Genomic DNA, 21765 nt, shown 5'->3' with positions numbered 1-21765 from the left:
CAACACCCTGCCTGTAATGAATTCTTCGGATTTGCTTTCCTTTTGTTTGTTTTGCATTAAAGCTTGTTTGATTCTAAACCATTGGATGCGTCTAATCGTTCACAAAAGTGCACATCGAATAATTGGTATCGTCTGTTAAAAGAACTGTGTACAGTACATAGGCTAGGTATTGATCCGGATACATTTATTAACTATGTTATCAAGAAAATTAACAAAGATTTTATAAACACGATTGTGTTAGAACGAATTTTTTATATTAAGTTCTCCAAGCTCTAAAACGATCTAATTCTGAATTGAAACATATCGGTGCTGCAGGCCTATGCTGTTAATTTCTATAATTTTATTTGCGTTTGTATATAAAAGATTATTTTAAATACAAATATTTTATTTATATTTAATGTTAAAACCTTCGATATTTCGCCGATTAATTTAAGGTTTCGTGTAAGGTTTTTAATAATGCATTAAAAAATTCATAAAAGAAAAAGGCTGATTTATATTACAATCTCGTATAAATAAGCCAAAACAATAGAAGAAAAAGGCTTGTAATTTGAAATAATTTGAAACGAAAAACAATCACATTGAAATGATTTTTCTTCTAGCTGAAGATTACAGACAACAGCGAAGTGGCTTTTGAAATACCGTATATATCGGCGCATATATTTTATACAGGCCGAAATGATTTTGTATTAGCTTGATTCTGTTTTAATTTATTAAATAGATTTTTATATATGTATATATAAAATATAATCATTCAATGGCAAGAGTTACAAAGATCTACGAAGTCGATTAAATGGTATGAAATTCTAGATTGTTTTCGGCGATTATCTATTAGTTTTATATCAAATCCGGCTCAATTTTGAAGCTATTTTAATGTAAAATTCTTTATAATTCGTCCGTAGTTTATCGTACAAGCCTAGAACTCAAATTTACTCCAGTTTACGTGACTCATCACTAATATAGAACGTCGCACGAAATATGAAAAGCCGATAAAAAGTTTTTTGTTCATTCCACAAAGAAAAATGATTAGAAAAAAAATTCTTTTTATAGCTTATAAAAGATGAAATAATAATCATTTCTTACTTCACTTTCTTCAATACTCAACTCTGTGTAACTTTTTATTCGCGTTTGTTGTTCGTATTTGTCACGCTTGAGTTATCACATTGGATATTGAAACTGAGATTTTGTTTAGCTAATCGATTATTAAATCGATGGAGCAAAAAAGAGAAACTTTGCGATATGCTGCTATTAAAAAGTTAAAGGGATAAATTTATTTAAAATTCGCTCAACACGGTTAATTGAATGGAATTTTCGATTTTATTTTAAAAAGTAATAGGAGAAAAAAGTTTTTTTTTTACCATTTTACCATTCATCTTAAATGTCGTTTACAAGCGATAAATCATTTTTAATCACGAATTTTTTCACCGAAAATTGTTTTTACAGTAAATAACAAACGTTTTAAGTTACTTTATTTATTGCCTTTTTTCTTTTTTGGTAACATTTATGTTAAATTAATGTTGGATATCACTTATTACACTTACAATCCGTGTTATATTCGATGAAAAGTTCATTGTATAAAGTAAAATAAAAGTAAATTTTTACTATTCTTTCCATCCTCGACTTCAAAAATTTGGTTACATTAACATAATACTACAATAATTAGGCCCTATTCTATATATAAAATTTTACAATAGTTTAATATCCATCATTATGTATTTGATATATTATTATAAAAGTTTATAAATAAAATAGGGCCTAATTAAAATTGTATAAAGTTTATATATAGAATAAGGCCCTGTATATACGAGTAATATTTTTTCATCTAGTATTTCACCTATAATAGAGATTTTTATTTCTAGTCATCTCTATCGGACGGTGGTTACAATTATACAATAACAATAATAATTTTTTTACGTTTATTAATGTTTTTTATACATATTTTATTGATTATAAATAAGTATTTTTTTTAAATACATATCAGCATTACATCACGAACGAGTGAGGAAAGTAGGAAAGAGGCGGAGTCTGAGTTAAACGGCATCGCAACAGATGGTGGAATCGTTCCCTGGTGATAATTACTAAATGAAGGTTGAACGTTGACTTCTGGAGTCATTTTATCCTCATTGTTGCTGATGGATGACAGGTATCTTTAAATTCAATAGAAGGTCTATTCTCTTTAAACACAAGTGGAACGAACTGAATACTATTTATACCCTTAACGCGCTGCCACATCTCTCTTCCAAATTCACATTCGTTTCGATTATAATTCGAAATTTTTATTAATATACATTTTCTCTACAAGTTTGGCTATAGGCGTAATATAAAAATTTCGACGAGAGATAATATTTTATATTATTAAATAAGAAAAATTCGATACGAGTCGCGAGTTAAATATCTTCAACGCTACGGTCTTCCTTTAAATTATGGAGAACGGCATCGAGAAATTCGTACTTGTTTTATTTATCGGATAATATGAGTAGCATGTATATATATATAGGGTGTAGGATCTTTAAAGAAAACGGGAACAAGCGCTGTGAAGAATAAAAAATAAATAAAAAGTTTGATGCGAACGAGGGTCAGCGAACCATCAAACGCACGCGTATATGCACAATTTCCCTCAACAGCACGTGCAGAGGAGCTCAAGTTCTAATCACAGGGAGTCGCACATAACGGTAGTGAATGATGTACCGCAGCCTGTAATCTAAATAGCTCATAGTCTACAATCAGCGACTGCAACCTGCCTTTTTGCACAATAGGACTGGTGACAAGTCTTTCCTCGCCGGTTTTTGTTTTTAGTTCGCCGCCTTTATCCCCTAATTCACAGTCACAAAGGAGACGTTACCGAGTCGGCTGAACTTTCCAGACACTGTCATTTGCCAACCATTCTCACCCCGCATTTCTAAACCGATGATTAAATTCAATTGCTTGCTATCTCCTCTTGCCTTTCGGGATGTAGTTGGAGTGGTGTGTTGGCCACCAATTGTTTTCGGCTCGCGATGTTGACACAGTAAGCCACCCGGTCTCTCATTACCCATCATTTGTGGCCTTCTAAGGTGCGAAGAACTACGACACCCCCGCTCGCTTAATGGACCAACTTAACTCACTCGAATTTTAGCCGGAATGGGTTTTTTTTTTCTGTTGGCACGACTTTAAAAATCATTTACACGTGTTTAAGAAGCTTATTCTTTCTGTACGGTTTCTGGAAAGAATCGCACTTAGTAATTTATGTGGAAAAATCCCGGTGGGTTTGTAAAGGGTGAGAACCCTATACAGTTTCCATGACGACGAGAATGCTGCTTGGGGCTCGGATGAAATAAAAGTGAATCGGTAGTTGATGCACTATAATTAAACGTGATTTTTCATTAGATTGTGTAGTCGCCCGGGGTGAGAGTTTCTTGAGTTGAAGACGTCATCAGTCGGATTGGAACCTGCCGGAAGCCACGTCACTCAATTAGTATTCGATTACTATAAAGTTATACTTTATGGAAGTTTACTGCCGACTCTTTCCTGTCTCCTTGCGAAGTCGATAATTGAGCCGTCCCTATTTTCGTTTTCGGCGAATTTTCTACAATATATTTACAAAATGTTTAAAGGGGTGGAAGTGTCTAAGTAATTCTCCGGTCCGATTAGGAGTGGCGCCATCTATTGTAAGGAAAAGCAATTTCGTCAATTTTAATGAAAGAATCTTTGAATATTTTCCAACGTTCTCGGAAAATAATCATTTTTAGTAACTGCTTAATTTGTTTAAGTACGCCGTAAAAATTTTATTAAGAATTTTTTGAAATTTACTGATATTTTATAGCATAGACTCGATCAAACCAAAATCCATCCCAATGGAATCAGTTGTCAAATTGTTGGCTTTTATCGATCAACCATGTAAGTGAACTTTCGATTCCGGCATTGGTTACTTACCTTTTCCAGTGGAATTTGAGAAAATTCAGTTTTTTCCTATCTCTGGGCTATTTTCTCTTCAAGGGCAAGAGATCAAGCGAGAGAATCTCATCTAAACACTTCACATTTACACATCGACGATTTCGATTGTGTGCTGGAAATAGACTAGGATGGAATTTACTTTTATTAGGTAGGCACGGCCTTTACGCCTAGTTAGGGAGTTTTTATAGTCACTTACCTAACATGCATCGTTACATCTTGAGTTAAAATATCGAATCTCAAAGAAAAAATTCTACTTCTGTAATGAATCGAAACGTAAAATTTCTCTTTGTTTTCACCTTTTTTCTCCTATAAAAATTCAGTAAATATATAAACAAAATATTGAAGATCGGGAAGAATTGCATCGACGACTCCGAATTAAAAACTTAAATTACAACCGAGCAAGGGATAATATAAATTGCTTCATTAACAATGAGACTTCTAGCAATTTATTGACATTCTTATTGCTATTTTTATTCAATCCAATTTCATTTTAAAGGCTCAAATACCAGGTTATATCTTCACACAGAAGATGCTCCAAAGATTTAGCCTATATTATTACAAGTCTTATAATTTAAATCTCCGTTATAATGAGAGATAGATTTATCATGAATAAAGATTGGAAATATGCTTAAAAACACAAGAAAGTTATTTAGAATATATAAATTGTTGGCTGTAGACGGTATTGAAAGGAAAATGTTTGGAGCACGTAACGTGAATAACTGGAAAACGTGATCTAGTGATCGCCATAAGGATTGTAACTTAAAGTTTACACGAATAGAATACAATAAGAAATAGAAAGTTTAGGGATTGTTTAGCGATTAGGGTGTTGCTGCCTCAGACAAACAATCGACAGATGGGTATATCATCAACATCTGCAGCAGAAACTATTATTCGCTGTTTTTTTTTAATTGTAGAATTGAATATTATAAGTATATATTTATTTTAAAGAATATTTCATGAAAGCATGGAGCATTAAAAGAAAGTTAAAGCAGATTCGTTTCTTCAGAGTTAAGCTGATTGCAATCATATTCTGATCATCAATTCCAATGATTATCACTACTTCAGAACACAGGGTATGTCAATCGCACTTTTCACTCAAGCCACAGTAACAATTAGACCTCGGGGAAAATCTTTACAGACAGCCACGATTATAGACTCAGTACAACAATGACAAGTTGAAATAGTTCGACGAACTTAAGATGGCCGTCAATGTATAATGCAAGCAATTTTGAGACATCAAACAGTATAAAGTTTTTGAGTATATAACTCTTAAAGTCCTTATTTTAATCATTGATCAGTGCACTTTCACTCTGTAAAGTGACGTTTTAATATCGCGTCGAGCTTGTTTGAAATCGTCTACGAAATATCACGACGTAAAGAATGTTATTTTTGAAACAGCTTAGGTTCGAGATAATCGTAATGCCAAAGCTTCGACTTACGAGTCAAAAATTTCTTTAATATGTGACTTTATCCGCGGTGTAAACAGTTTAAGGAGATAGAAGTGCGTGGGGTACAGCAAGGTTGCCACCCGGATTGCTCGACACAGAACAAACTTGTCTTTTTAATACGTAGCCCATTGTTATAAGGGAAGACATTGCTTTATTAAGTAAGATAGCCCTGAATAGTTGACATAAATGTCCTCCAAGCTTGGAACTGGTATTGTGATATCGTGAACCAACATAATAATGGAGTAGAGAACAATAATTATCATCCTAAGAGAATCTGTTATATTACGAAAGCCAGAATAAGAAGATGGAAATATTATTTAAAAGATTATTAAAATGCTTCTTTAATATTATAAATTTCTCTTATCATTTCAATTATGCATATTATATTGTGCTATTAAAATAAAACAATATACGTAATAATAGTATAACGATTAGGAAGATAAAATAAAATAAATACGCTTCTTATATTTTTTGATTTTGTATTTTGGAGTCTGATGACGTCAAATATGAAGAAAAGAAGGAACAATATGAGTGAAGCGAATGTAAGTAATTCTAGACTCTTTCATCTGTTTTTCGACGCAAAAGTTTCGTCACTCGTAAGCCTATGAGCTAAGTAAGCAGTCGATTTCTGTTATAGGTGTCTTCTTACGTCAACTTCTGTGGTAGAAACAAACTTTCCTAGAGTAAATATGAAATCCGAAACATTGAACCAAATGTAATACTGGCGGCAGAGAGAGACAGAATATTACAACCTCATTCAAATGCTAAACTCGTCTTAAAGTTCTCCCCCCTCGTCAAATCTTACTAGCTTATATAAGTATGCATATAGCCCGAGAGACGTGTCTCTAATGAATGTTATATAGATTAATATTCATTTTAAAACGTGTTTATGACGATATTAAATCTTAATTACTTTATTTTTCTACGTTTTAAAGCCTTTTAATCGGTTTTTTATCCGATTAAAAGGCTTTAAAATTATCATTTTAAAATGAAAACTATTTTTATTCGTTGTTTGTAATGTCTAGAATATAATTCGTTGTTTGTAATGTCTAGAATATAATTCGTTGTTTTTATTTTCGGATCGTCTATAAGAAGATTTAAATAAAAATCTGTCTAGGCCTATTTTAAAAATTTCTATTTATAAGTTTTGATAATCGCTGATTGGTTTTAAACAATTTCAATTTGTTTACGTCATAATTGATTTAGAAATTAAATTACGTAACAAAGTTAAGTTGCGGAGTATAAAATCGGTGGAGTTTTAATACCTGTGAAATAATATTAAACGATTGAAAGAATCATGAACGAAATTCGAGAGATTTCTTTCTGTTTTTTTATTTCTCTCAATTTCAAAATATAATGTTCTGACCAATGAGAGAAGAGTCGTAAGAAACAGGCGTTACTTCCGGCAAAAGTCCGGACTTCCGGTGCTTGGTGGGTGTCGCCATTTTTGTGCCGGGAGAGGGGAATTTAGGGGGGAAATGTTTCTTTTCTCTCTTTTCATGTCGTATCGATGTCGTTTGGTGATGTTGGTCATTTGTTGGGGTGATTTATCAGGAATAATCCAGCGATTGTAGAATGGACTTTTCCTATATGAATGGGGAGGATGTGGCCAGTCATCGCGTCCCACAATACAGCACGTTTGGGTCGCTATCGTCAACGAGGATGCGGAATTTTCGTTCGGGTACGCTATCGCTGAGCGATAAAAGGGGCGTCGACTAGGGACGCCTCCACTTTCCCCCTCGTGTTATCGGCAGCCATTCCACGCCTGGCAAAAATTATCGCTCGGTAGCTTCAGATAGGGCGAAAATTATTGACGGTTTGCATGCTCCCCTACTTTAGCGTTTCACTTGTCTTCCCTCCCCTTTTGGTCATTTCGGGATGTCATTTATAATCCACAAACGTTCCGTCTTTGTTTTTTAAACCGAGAGTAGTGATAATAAACGAAAAAGCGGACCCGCTGCAATTTGCTTGCTCCCAACCTCGTAAAAAAGTTAAGTTGCCAAAGCTGCACCGATAATGAACATGAGATGGTGTTAATTTTAACGTTTCTCTACTCTTTTCCATGTCGTTTTATATCCTTTTTGCTGATTTGCCTGCCGAGTTAATAGTCACCATGTCCGATTCATCCTCCTTATCTGACAGTTGACTATGTTTAAGTGGTTTTTGTATCTAATATCGGAAGATTTAAAAAAGTTAGTGTCGCGCGAGGAAATTTGGTTAATCGTCTTGATTTTAATTATTGTTCATTTTCACATTGCTGACAAAGAAGCAGATTTAACGTTTCTGCAAATAAAAGAGTTTTATTGGAGATAAATGTGTTTTAGCAGTTGGAATTTAAGAATATGTCAAGCTTGGAAATCAACTTTTGCTGCCAGTCGGTAAACAACAGGAAAATTCTCTTATCTTCATCTTCAATTTTAATTTATTTCAAATTAATTTCGTCAAATATCGATTTCAAAATAGGTGCTAGAGAGGGAGGTAGATTTTACAGATACGATAAAAGTTCATTAAGAAAACTGTAGTTTCAAAAAAGATTCGAAATCATAAAGTAAATTAGACGTCGACTAGACGCCAAAGGAAACAAGCCATCGTCAAGGAAAATTAACCTATTATGTAAGAGGAAAGGAAAATTACGAAGCAAAAAAATTGTTAAGAAGTAGTTAAAGGTCTGATTGGAGTAATGGAGTTTAGAATTGAAAGTTGTAGATATTTAAGAAAGATAAAGGGAGAGTGGTAAAATACAAGGCTAAAAGCCTGCTAAGATGGTGGAGTGTGTAACTAGAGCCATTACAAAGAACATAAAGAGCAAGCAACAATGGATCGGTAATGAAGATAGAAAAAGAATAGAAATAAGATTACACAAAAGTACAACATCTCTGCTGGGTTTTGATTTTTAGGAATTTCGAACCTTCCACACGCATTGGGTTTAGCAGACTCATCCAAGTCACTCGCTTCTTCCATCTTATCTTGCTAAGAAATGAAAATAAATACATTAAAATTTAAAATAATAGATTGGACTAAGCTGGAAATAAATATAAATCTAAGTCGACAGAATTTAACTTTAAAATATTTGAAAAATTCCGTAAAGAAATGCAAAGAGAGAAAAATTGTAGAAGGAAAAATATGAAAAACGGGGATTGAATCAGAATGAAGAGCTGTCGTAAAAATCTATGGAAGACTAGGATTAAATACGAGGAATGCTATCGTCAAAAGACATAATGTAGATCTGCCTTAGGCTCTTTTTAAAGTTTATTCACTTTTTTCTTTTTATTCAATAACGTATTCTGAGGAGTTTAAGAAAAATATTTCAGATTTTCTCACAAGAAAATGGTTATTGTCGCAACGACTTTTCCCATGTCGAATCTTTATCGCTGCCACTGTGATGAAGATTGTTGGATTTTTATTCTAAGGAAAAGAAGTTCGACGTTTGTCAAAAGTTAACTGAAAGATAAGAAGTCAATTCCTACAAAAACCCAAATAAACTGAAAATAAGTAATTAAGAAATATCTTCAAATTCAAATTCTCCAAATCAGTCGTTTTTCTTATGGCAATTAATTATAAAAGAATTAAGAATTATACAAATCACTTCTTTCACATATAACTTATATTTCAATTATTTAATCATTTTTAAGTTTACTATATTAAAGCCTAAACCCAATTATTCATATAGGGCCTATAAAAATAGAAACTTGCCGTTTAATTAAAAGTTTAAAAAAATAAAATTAAGAAAGACACTTTTAAAAAGCAGAAACAACTTTTTAAATATTATATTAAAGAATTTATGAGGTTAAATCGATTTTATTATATAAAAGCATTAATTATAGCATTTTAAAATAAATATATTGCCTAAGGTTTAATGCAGTTCTGTAGCTTATTACATTACCTTTGTATACAAAATACTCCTTTTATAAATTTAATAAGCTTTTTTTTATAAATCTATTTAAAATTTTAAATAAATATTTATTCCTATTTTTAAATATAAAGGCCTAAACATAATCAGAAACAAATTAAAATTTAAAAACTGCTCTTATATATAATTTCCAAGCATGAATTGTGTGGGGTTTTTTTATCTTATAAGTAATATAATAATTATATAAAGTTTAAATAATTGAATTATTTTAACCCCTTCGGGATTTAAATTAATCCTTTAAGCTATGCATTTTAATTGAGATCGCTGAAGTTAATTTAATAAGGTAAATGCATCTGAAGCATTCTGATTTTTGGTTAAATATTCAACAGAGAGGCCAGTTTCTGAAGCTGAAATGAATAAGAAATTTGCCATAATTATTTAAAAATTCAAATTAATTAAATTTTAGTTAGGCCTATCGGTTTTTTATATGACTATGAATACCATACATTGAACTCTGGAGTGCAGGCAGCATTTATAGGCTAAAAATGAATACAAAGTTGTGTTGGATAATAAGGTAAACTCATTTAATGATATAATACCGTATTTAATTTAGAATTGTTCTATAAAATAAGTCTATTCATTATAATAAAGAAGAAAAATTTCATTAATTCTGTAAAGAAATTTTGTCATCTCGAAACACTTTTCTCACTTGTTTTAGCCTTTAATTTTTGATAAATATTGAGAAATTTTAAGTTTTACTATAGATTACAGGCCTAATGCTTACGTCTAAAGAAAAATTAAGTCAAATGATGATAATATAAGTCAGTATTTACAATTTAAATGACAAATCGTGGTGACAAAGTGTGCGTCTGAACTGTTCAAATGTAGATTATTAGCTGTGTTTGGCCAATATTTAGGACTATTTAAAAGTTTTAATTTGGTATTTTTTGTAATAAATTAGTTTAAAATTTGTAATGTTTTTCAGTTAAATTAAATTGATGAGTTCGAATTTTGAAGTTGAGTTACACTTATAGGAGACTCGAGTCTACGATGTAATGTAATAATTGATTTTATTAATAGAATTTGATTTTAATTTAATAATTTAAATGTATAATTAACAATTATATAGTTTGTAAAGTCAATATTCAGTTGAAGTAAATTCAATTGGATATTGACTTTACAAGTACCGTACAAAGTTGAATAGTCGACAAGAAATCAGAAGTGTTTTTAGAAACGTAATAAGAAATTTAAAAAGAAACAATTATATTGAGCAATTCTGAATATAAAATTTGCATTATGTAATTTAAGTTGTAGGCTACATTTTTCTTTGTAAGAAACAAACTGTATTAGGACAGCAAGAATTTAACTATAAATAAACGAAACTTTTTATAATTGAAAACGAGTTATTTACCCTATTGCGTTGTTCCCATTATCAAAATAAGATTGAATTGTTTAAAATTTTATATTTTATTTGGTGGGAAAAAAATATCGAATCTATAAAAATTAAGGTCTTTAATCTCAATGATAATATTTGTCTCGGTTCTTTCAAGGATTTGTTTTTTGCTCTTTTATAAAAGTTGCAGAGCGAAAGAATCCTCATTGTTTGTCGTTGTGTCAATAACTCCTATTTCGAAGGCTGAACTATTTAACAGCTTTTTTTTTTCTATTCTGCCGTATATTTCTCTGCATTGTATAGAATGGACTCTGCAGCCGGAACAGATTTTGCTAGTGTTATTCTAGCTGTATCATTATGTCCCGCCGTTGTTTGTTGTGGAACTGTCAGCTGTCCTCCCCCGCACCGGAATAAGGAAGCACACGTAAAGACCCTTCCTGTGTCCCGACTACAATTGACCACAACTCTTACTTAAGAGTTCCATTTTGTGAAACATAAATATCAACCGAATCTGCCATATACTGTTCTACTTAGTCGCCTATAAAATATGTTAGTGTGTCGTGATGTTGTGGCCTGCACATTTTCAATTATGGTTAGAAGAAATAAAATATTCAAATTATATTTTTACAATTAATTTATACGATTTATTCGACTTTGATCTTTTCTTCGCTTGATATAAAGTTAATTTTCTTAAATCTTTTTGAGTTTTAACAAATTTTTACTTAGATTTATCATTCTTATAATAAATGAATGTTTAAAATTTTAAGTTTACAACGAAATAACAATTTAAAATTTAAACTTATTAGCCTAAACTCCATATTTTATAAGACATTTACTCGATTTTTCTTCCAAGTTTATCTTCATTTTAAACTCCATTTCCCTATACCACACCTTATTTATCTTTCAAAATATAAAAAAGATTATATAATATATAATTATGTATTATCTCGTATTATAAATTGAAAAATATGGAAATGAAAGAAGTTTGAATCATTAAAAACACGAAAATGCCAGCGCAGTTTTCATTTAAATAAATTGGGTCGCCATTATTGTCTGCTAATTAATCTTTAAAATATGAGTAGCATTTACATCTATTACCAATTTAAAATTAAATTTTATGATCTGGAAATTATTAGGCTACTTATAATTTGGGAAATTAAATTAAAACTATATCCGTATTAAAATAATCTGAAGTTTTCATTTGAAATGTTTCCTATAATTTGAAATATAGATCATTTGGTTCTAGGAGTTATCAAGAACTAAGCACATTCTTCTAATGATCCTTACAGTTAACGATCACGAAAAAAAATCTATAGAAAAACGCATTGATTTAGGTAATTTAAAGAATAATTTTTATCTTTTAACACCTTTCATAATATATGTTTATTTATTTCAATAACTTAATCATTTTAATTCATTTACATAACTGATGATGACAACAATTCTTTTCTATTATTTAGGTGCAATCGAGTGAAAATAGAAGAGGAAGAATATGTATATAAAGCGTGTGTAGGTCTATATACTTTCTACTAAATGTACAAATATTTAATGCCACTTTCTATAACTTTAGTTGTATATAGACTAAACGGTCAAAGCCTATTATTCTACAAACAATACGAAAAGATAAAATGAGATTCGATTTTTAATCAAACAAATTGATATTTCTTTCAATAATTTTATAATAAAATTTTAGTTTAGGCCTACAGAATATATATACGTTACATTTTCTGAGTGTCGGACTGAATATTTTTCAAAAAATGACCGAAATTATCAGATAATTAATAGGGAATTAGCTATCGTTCTATTCATCATTTAACACATTTTATATCGTAGAAGCTTCTTTAAATTAATGGCTTTCGATTATAGAAAAGGCCGATACTTTATCTACTTTCTGCAAGAAATTATTATATTCGAATCACAATTTTTTTTACAGTATAAAATATTATTCTAAATTCAATAGTAAAAGAGTAAAAATTAGCATTTTTCGTGTAAAAATCGAGAATAATAGACTTAAAAATCGATTTTATTTAAGAGTTAGAGCATTGTTCTGTCATTCAGTTTTTCAAATTGAGGACTTTAATTCGAAAGTAGGATAAGAGGTGTAAAAATAATCTTAAATCTCTGTTCGAATTTAATTAATTTATTATATTATCCCAAAGAAAATATGTTTCAATTTGTTTTTAATTAATAAGGCAACTATTCAATTGTAAATTAGATCAATTTAAATGAAAAGCAAACTACATTCTAGAATATAAAGTTCCCGATTCGTATCCCGAGGGCCTAGAATGGTCTATACTTACATTCTCATGTTCTATATAATCGATATAGGTTTCGAGGTGTAGGTATGGGAGTCCGACTACCCATGTCCAGGGACCTGTAGGGAGTAGATTTATAAAGATCAAAGTGTCAAATAAGTAGAGATCGATCCGATATAAAAAGAATTGTATCCACAACACGCCTTCAGGAATTAAAACATCACAAGGAATGCAAAAGGCCAGGGAATATTTGCATTGAGCTTCTGTTCTTGTGCCGATCATATAGAAAAATTTCGTTTTAAAAGTCGCATTTATCATGGAAATTATTTAAAGAATTATCGGCAATGTAATTAAGATGGTCGCTTAGTATTAAATATTATAATATTTAGTAATTTGTACAGGAATAAATGCATAGGCCTACGGTTCTTATTAATTCGAAAATAATTCTCGGTGTTGTGTTTAAATGTCTTTATTTAAATTTTATAGTAATATACATGTGTATATTATAAATATAAAATAAAATAATATAAATTTATTAATAAATATTTCAATTTTATATTTTTTTAATTCTATATTTTATATGTTAAAATTCTTTAGAAATTTCACTTATTCTAATTCATAGTTTGGATTATCTATTGACATATTAGGCCTAAATTTGTTTCTTGAATTTAAAATAATTATTTAAAATGTTTAAAATGAATAGATTTATCTAATCCTACGTTTCCGTTGATCTATGACATTTCTTATAAATCTTTACAATATTTCCATTGTATCTTATAGGCCTATTTCATTGGGATTTTCTATTTATAAAGACCTCAATGAATTTTAAATATGACTTTTCTATTCTTAAAATTTAATCTTTTCATATTACAAAAGATTCAAATTGATTTGAAGTTAATTTTGTTTTAAATTATATTATTAATTATAAAGAAATATATTTTGTATTATTCACTAACAAATTATAAGAAAAATATTAAACAAACTTAAAGGTATTTTATTTTGTATTGAGTTCGGATAAGAAAGTAAATATTGGCATTTCTGTTGTCAAAAATTGTAGGTAAATTGGCCCATTAACGTTCCAATATATTATTGTATTATTAATCCAGGTTTATTTGCTAATTATATTAATCTTTTTTTTTATTTGTGGTTTAAGGCCCTTTACCACTCAAAGAGAGTATAAAAAGGCCATTAATCAATACGTTATAAAACAACTTATTAATTCATTTCAAACTTAATAGCTTATGTTATTTAGGCCTTTCTCATTCGACTCTATCCCTTTATATGTTGTAGCCTATATATATTGTATAGGCCTACAATTGACATTTACGTATAAATAAAATTACACGAAGGATAATAAAACAATAAATTCTAGATAATTTGAGTTAGAATACGCTGAGATTGACATAAATCAGAACATAGAAAAACTTAATATTTAAATTAAAAGATATTTATAAAGCCTATACGTAAAGTTATAGCCTACATATAAGTAGCAAACTTTAATACTCCCCTAAGTGTACATAATTTGTAAAATAAAAACTTCAGTACGAATATAAAACAGTATTAAGATGCTTAGTCTATAATTTCTGTCTAAAAAACACTATACTCCTTCCTAGTTGTGTATAGACCTACTTTATATCCGTTTAGCGACGTTTTATTCTGTGTTTCTTTTAGCAAGACAAATACAATTATCTTAATAACGAATTTCTATTCAAAATTCTCGACTGTATATATGCTTTACGTTGTATTAGTTTAAGCTATTCACACAAGATGATAAATATCGATCATGACATAAAGAATAAGAAAAGGAGTCTTTTATTGTGTTAGTCTGTCTCACTTTCCCTATTACCCTTTATTTATATAATAATATGCAGTGTGACCGAGTGCATTATAAAAGTGAATTTAACATTCGTGCGAGTCGACTGAAATTGCTTTCTTATATTACTATTATTGTTTTAAAGTTTGATAAATAAAAACCCGCATAATGACATAATGTTAGGTTTAAAGACAAAAGTTTTTAGGAAATAATTCACACCCGTTAGACCTATTTTATTTCCGAGGGGTAAAAAACGTAATTGCTAAATTCTAGTCTGGAGATAAGTTTTCTGGATTCATAATGGATCCAAAGCCAACAGATAAACTTACAGATCAGGTGTCGATAGATAAATTTTTTTATGTGAGATGGGCGTCATCAGCAAGCAGTTCATCACCAAAGAATATCATCTGCTCGAAAGAAACGACATTTTTATATACCCTACCCGCACTTAATAATCTTCAAAATCTGCAAAGAGTGTTGCGTATTATTTAAAAATATATTTCTATATATTAAATTTTTTCCGTTTGTAACTATTTCCCAACAAGTTTTAATAAAATATCATCTCATAAATATACCCGGAGTGATTTTTATTGAGATGCATCCATGCTTGAAAAGCACAGCGGGTATCAATCCACATTAAGGTCAGATTTTCTAATTCAGAATAGGTTAATAGCGAATAGGTTTTTGTCGGCGAGATGTTAAACTTTTTTAATCTATTGTAACTACACGGCCTATTAAATCGTGTCGGGAATAATGTATAATTTTGGATAACGTATACGGTTATAGGTTACGGAGGTGGAGCAATTACGCTAATCTTTAGCTAATCAAACAATCGTCTTCCCGTGGCAAAGGGAATATGAAAGAGGTATTATATTAGGTATACAATATCAATTTATATTGCCGCTTGACAGTAAAATCTGGTTTCAAAAAGCATTTCGAAGGTCAACATGTAGAAAAGACAAATTCTTTTTGTCTATCTTCGTTCTGATTGTCATTCCGAAACCAGACAAAACTTTCCATCAGCTTCCAACCAAAGAGTCCCCCAGGGGAAAATGTTTTTTTCCTCCACTAGAAAGATAATTATTTCCGCTGAATTTCGAGGCACAGACCACTCAGCCGAGACCGACCAGGTGAGACGGTGGGCGTCATCCCCCACAAGGTCACAGGTGACACGTTGCGCATGCGCCACATCCTCTACATCCTTTACGACTTTTTCTACTTCTTCTTATATTAAAATATATTTACGGCTTTTCTTTTAATTCAATTTAATATGCATCTACGGTACGAACGGCGTGTGCTTTATTTAAGCATGCCACACAAGCTTCTAAGCATAAACCTCTGTATTTTTATCCATTAAAAAATTCGTTTTATAAGTAAAAAAAAACCATTTAAAATAAACAACTCGTTTCAAATTTAAAAGTTACATCTACCCTTTCGAGTCGATTAAACTCAATTAAAATTTATTTTTATAGTTAAATTGCATTCATTTAGTCAAAAAGTAGGGTTTATAATGCGTTAAAAATGTTTTTAAATTAAAAATTTAGGTTTAAAACTACACTCGTTTATGTTTAAAATCATCATTTGACGACTATATCATGTATAAAAAATTCTTTTCAATAGATATTTCCTAGTTTAGATATTAATTGATCATTAGCCAATTGTTTTTATAGTTAAATAAGAGTTGTAAAAGCTACTGAAATTGGCTATTTCCTTAGATTTACGAGCAAAATAAATCAAAAATTCTATACCAAATTTTTCAAAAATATTATTTAGGTTATGTGTGTACCTTATATATATATACTGTATATATACATATAATACACACACACATTATATCCGGTGACACACCTTCTATTGTCTCATTGGTTGTTACAGTGTTGTCCTATCGTTCGACTTCCGCCAATCAGCGGAAACAATAGCAGTCACGTGTCATAACCATCCGTATACAAAAGTTAGCGGGTAATAATGGTATATAATGAGGATGCAATTATCTCAGAATGGCATTATTAATATATGTTAATATGACAATAAAGAAGCGAGTATATTTTTTTACAGATAGATCCTAGATAATATATAAAAGATTTAAAATAAATAAAAGACATCAATCTAAAGAAAATTGTTCAAGTAACTTTTGAAAGCTGGAAGGAGAAGCATTTCACTCTTCTGCGACAAGTTTGGTCTGTGCAAATATTACTTTTCCTTCACCCAACTCGAAAAGTCATTAAAGATTGCATTCAAGTTCACAACAGTCGAGAAGTGAGCAGAGAACTCTCCCTCAAGGCTATCTCTATTGCTGTTTGTTTGGTAAACGTCGAAAAATATTATTTGACGTCCCATTCGACAGCTTTGAAAATGAAGCCTTTATGATTCCAACCCATATATACAAGAGAATATTTTTCAGAAAATAACACAATTATTGCCGCTATTTTTTTTTATTTATTTAACATTTTTGTTTTAAGCATCGCTCTTTTATTTGCACACATTCTCTACTTTTCTTTCCAACGATACAAACGCAAACACACGTAACTATAGGTAATGATGGTTTGTCGTGACAAAAATCAGTAGTAAAACTTAATTTGAAAATAACTTATTAGTCAATTCACAGTCGACAAATTTAAACCTTGAAATAGCCTATTTAATGTTTTAAAAATAATAATACAATATAATTGCGTGATAAATTAATTAGCGGATAAAACAAACAAGTGATAACTTTTACAAAAGACTCGTGATTAGGACCCTTTAATTTAGAATTCGTTAATTGAGTTTTTAATATTTAGGCCCGGTTAATAGTTTTATAAATTCGGTTTTATTAGACTGGATTTAAATTTGAAACCAATTAAACATCGTTGAATATAATTTTTCAATTCCTTTTAGGCCTAAGAGAATAGTTAACTAACGGGTGATATAACTTTTAAATAATTATCAAATAATTTTTATATTATATTTACTTATTTCTACAAAATTATGCCTATGAAATTAATGTAAATAATAAATATATAACTAATATAAATACACATACGCTAATGTCTCAGTAGGTTTAAGTTTATCTATCAAACAACAACTAAATACAGGATTTTAAAGCATTTGTATGGCGTAAATTAGAGGTAAAATTATCGAACCGCTGATTATAGGCCTAGTTGTGTGGACTTTTTAAAGTTAATATTAAAGCAGCAAAAACTTGACCTAATTCGAACTTGTCAAATTTTTTGTAGTCTCGGACAATAATAGGCCTATCGATTGGATAGACGTGTTACGAAAGGAGAAACAATAGCCGGGCTGCGTTGACAAAATAGGACAAAAACTCGAAGTTTAAAAAATGAATAAATAAATAATGAAAAGATTTGGAAATAAAATAAAATAAGTAGATCGAATTATTCAATTTCTATATTTATCGCTGTAAAATAATCTAGAAAATGGAAAGAAAAAAAAATTGAAATTATTGGTTTTTTGGATGAAAATGTTAGGTGAAGTTAATGCAGGCTATTGATTGAAGTATCAACAGGTTAAAAGCCTGACTCCATCCTGTTGCCACTGTCAAAATAACAAAAATCCAACGCCTCAAAATAAACTGTTGCTTCATCTTTAAGCCATGGGAGAGATGATAATTTGGTCTATCGATCGGCTTTATAAAGGTATGAAAATAATTAAGCAGACAATAAAGGCAGACCCATTAAATTAATTCTCGTAGAAAGTTAATTAGGCATATATATACACACCTAAATTGGGATATTGTATGTTGATAATATCTCGTCGGTGTCAATAATGATGGGAATAATCAGACAGATTTTGCTGCATTGATTGTAATTTCTAAACGAATACAATACGTACAAATACTATCTACAATCGTACAGAGAGTTACAATACACAGATCAGCTATGGTACAAATCCCTCCTAATAGAAGGAAACTCAAACACTTACGGATCCTATAGGCTGTCTCTTCACACATCGACTCCTGTCTCAGAGGCCTTGGCTCGCGATAGACAAGCTGATAGTCCGAAAAGATGATGAGGCGACAGAGATTGGGCAGTTGATACTTGACTATCCAAGCCTTGCTCTCGTAGACTTGTAGAACCGTAATTTTCGGCCACTCGCAGGAAGGGGTTAAGAACTAAAGAGGGCGAAACGGTGCTATTGTGACGAGACGGCTCATACAGGGACGGCGAAGACAGACCGTAATTGGAAGGACCACATCCGCAAGACATGAAACAGGTGGGCACCTGCAGAGGAAGATTCGAATACAAGGACGCTGCACTAGGATAAGTAGACGAGTTCGAAGTGTTAAATGTTTTAAACGGGTTTAATAGAGATTCGGGTGGTGGAGGTGGTGATCTGGATGTTAGTTTTCCGCCTTCGTGTTCGTTTCGTTCGTCATTGGGAGAAAGTCTACTAGATGCAGCCGCCGACGCTGTGGATGTCTCTCCTAATTGCGGAGCGAAGGGCGGAATAATGGCTGGTACTGTTACAGGTAAGCCCGTCGGGGCGAAGAATCCTCGGCTGAAATTCATACTGAGATAGTCCACAGGTGGCATGTAAGGTATCGAGAAAGGAAAACGCTCTTTTTTCAACAAGTTCTTTGGTTTCCTACGTGGCTTGTATTTGTAATCGGGATGCTCTTTCATATGCATGGCTCGAAGTCTTTTGGCTTCTTCGATGAACGGTCGCTTTTCCGTGTCGGTCAGGTGCTTCCATTCTGTGCCCAACCTCTTGCTAATTTCCGAATTGTGCATTTTGGGGTTCTCCAGAGCAATCTTCCTCCTTTGGGCTCGCGACCACACCATGAAGGCATTCATCGGCCTCTTAACATGGACTTCCCCGCTACTGGTATGGCGAGTGGTGGATAAATTTAAATCGCCATTACCTTCTTCTCTCACCTGTTGATTCTCAGAGAGTGTCGCTTCTCCATTGCCGGCCAACCGACCATCCCATAAAACTGCTAACTTACGAAACTCCAGTTTGTCTTCCTTCCAAGACCGCTGATCCAAATGATAACCCGCCAGACGTCTTCGCTCGACTGTATATAACGGGAGGTACACGTGGTGGAGCAAATGTCGATGGTTGTCTTGGCAACAAGAAATGTTAACCAATCGCAAGGTACAACTGGTCTGAGTCCGCCCGACTGTGAATAATGCGAGGGTAAACCCGTCCTATTGGTCGACTCTATTCTGAGCGCGCCTCTTGTATCTACTTTGCTTACACCAAGCTTTTTATTGCGTTTTTTCTGCTGTTTTTATTTGTTAATCTCTGTAGGTAAATTAATCTGCTTTCTTCTCTTTCATTCATTATATTTTCGTTTCACAATAAAGAAAAACGAATTAAAAACAGGCCTGCGAAATTCTTTAATCAAGCCCATAATATTATACGAATTTCTTTCCATTTTTAACTGAATCATTTTGCATCAACTTTATCCGTTCTTTTGATTTAATCTAAAAAATTATTTCGTTTTAAAATAAAATATAAACATAGAATTATACTTTTTAATACGTTTATTTTTCTCTTCAGAAAAATCTCAGACCCGAAAAGAAATCAGCTAAAGAAAACCTGTTTAATATCCTAATTATAACAATTTAATTATCAATAATTAACTTCCATATGACTTCAGGTAATTTATTATAGCGTGAATCTATTAAATGATTCTGCATACGACATAATACTTTTAGCATTTAAAACTTAAATAAAATATTTGAAATAAAAAGTTTCTAATAAAAACATAAATAAAATCTGTGTTTATTCACGTTTTTCATCTTTCTTAAATTTCTGATGAACAAAAAACAGGTCTGAACTAAAATTTAAGAAAAATAATTTTATAAAATGTAGCATTAATCAGAATTTAAGTTAGATTATAACAAAATACAATAGAAAATAAATAGGGCCTAAAATAGGGCCTACTCTGAAGCCCTATCTTAATTATATTTATTTACTTTTATGCCATCTTAGTTCAAATGGAAGATATTTTTCCTTTTGCTACAGAGTTTTTCGTATTATTATTATTATTATTATTATTACGTTAAGGATTAAGGGCCCTTATAATTTCGATTTATATTCATCTAAAATAAGTTGGCCTATAAATGAAACAGTTAAATATTTAACGCATATAAAATTATTTAACATAAAAGAAATGAGCCTATTCCTCCGGTCACATTATTTTTCTTAGGTGTAAAATTTAGAAATTTACACCCGAAATTTAGAATTAAGCTCCATAAATTTAAACTAGGCCAATATATTCTGTAGTAGACTGATATTAAAATTGCAGAGACACTCGCACAGTTAAAGTAGGCCTATCTGATATTCGATAATCATCTCTTGATGATCTGAACTGAATTCACATTCGATATCAGTCAGAGGTGGCATTTTTATAGAAAATAATTTAAGAAATTTAACTCTTTAATCGATTTGTTTACAGATTAAAGAAATTGTTAACAGATTAAAAGGAAAATTAACAAGATTGGGTAACTAATAGAATGATTCAAAAGACAATTTTGTTAGCGTTTAAATATTTACTTCGTAAATGAGAACCATGCCTCTTTTGAAAATAAACGATTAATTTATCTTCTTTCATTACTGTTTAAGTATATGTTTATACTAAAAATAGATTAGAAACTCCAATAAAATATTTAGAATAGAATCTAAATAACTAAAACGATTAAAAAGAAATTAAGCACGAACCGTCACGTTTGGGGTCTAATGATACGGGACACGTGGCCTTCTATTGCTTCCATATGCGTTTATCCAAAGTGCTTAACAGATGGTAAACTTTATGCTTTTCGCCATTGTAAAGTTCTTTAGGCTTTACGCTTCCAGGAGATTTGTTGATAATAAAGAATATATATACATATAGAGGTGTATAGAAAAGGCCTACATATATACATCACAATGAAAAGATTGATATATTTAAAATTAGTGTACAAATATTGTAAATTATAAAAACTAATATCCAGTTTTAAACTTTATGTATTTTCTATTTATTTAATTGTTGAGCCAAGAAAAATATACTAAAATATAGAATATTGTTAAGGAATCCGTATAATATAGCTTTATTGTTAAGAAAATCTTACTTAACAATAAACAATTGTATTAGA

The 21765-nt window shown here is 30.9% G+C and overlaps 1 protein-coding gene and 1 long non-coding RNA gene across 2 annotated transcripts; one reads left to right on the top strand and one right to left on the bottom strand.

Annotated features, from left to right (window-relative positions):
* Positions 1–5866: 5866 nt before the first annotated feature.
* LOC136989017 (uncharacterized) lies at positions 5867–12216 on the top strand. Its single transcript, XR_010882848.1, has 4 exons — positions 5867–5920; positions 10214–10285; positions 11868–11955; positions 12082–12216. It is a non-coding gene; the product is annotated as an uncharacterized lncRNA (long non-coding RNA).
* A 260-nt stretch (positions 12217–12476) lies between these two features.
* LOC136988987 (transcription factor Sox-14-like) lies at positions 12477–19592 on the bottom strand. Its single transcript, XM_067287004.1, has 2 exons — positions 18608–19592; positions 12477–12512 (listed from the first exon to the last, which is right to left on the bottom strand). The coding sequence occupies exon 1, from the start codon at positions 19477–19479 to the stop codon at positions 18628–18630; it is 852 nt and encodes a 283-aa protein (XP_067143105.1). The 5' UTR covers positions 19480–19592; the 3' UTR covers positions 12477–12512; positions 18608–18627.
* Between the last annotated feature and the right edge of the window lie 2173 nt (positions 19593–21765).

The sequence above is a fragment of the Centruroides vittatus genome, unplaced genomic scaffold (genome assembly GCF_030686945.1).
Source record: "Centruroides vittatus isolate TY-2023 unplaced genomic scaffold, ASM3068694v2 scaffold_435, whole genome shotgun sequence".
In the NCBI taxonomy this organism is placed as follows: domain Eukaryota; kingdom Metazoa; phylum Arthropoda; class Arachnida; order Scorpiones; family Buthidae; genus Centruroides; species Centruroides vittatus.
The sequence above is the reverse complement of the archived record's forward strand: the minus strand, read 5'-3'. Positions and strand labels throughout refer to the sequence as shown.

Excerpts from the sequence above, each read along its gene's own strand:
- LOC136988987 (XM_067287004.1), bottom strand. The coding sequence starts at position 19,479 with ATGAATGCCTTCATGGTGTGGTCGCGAGCCCAAAGGAGGAAGATTGCT.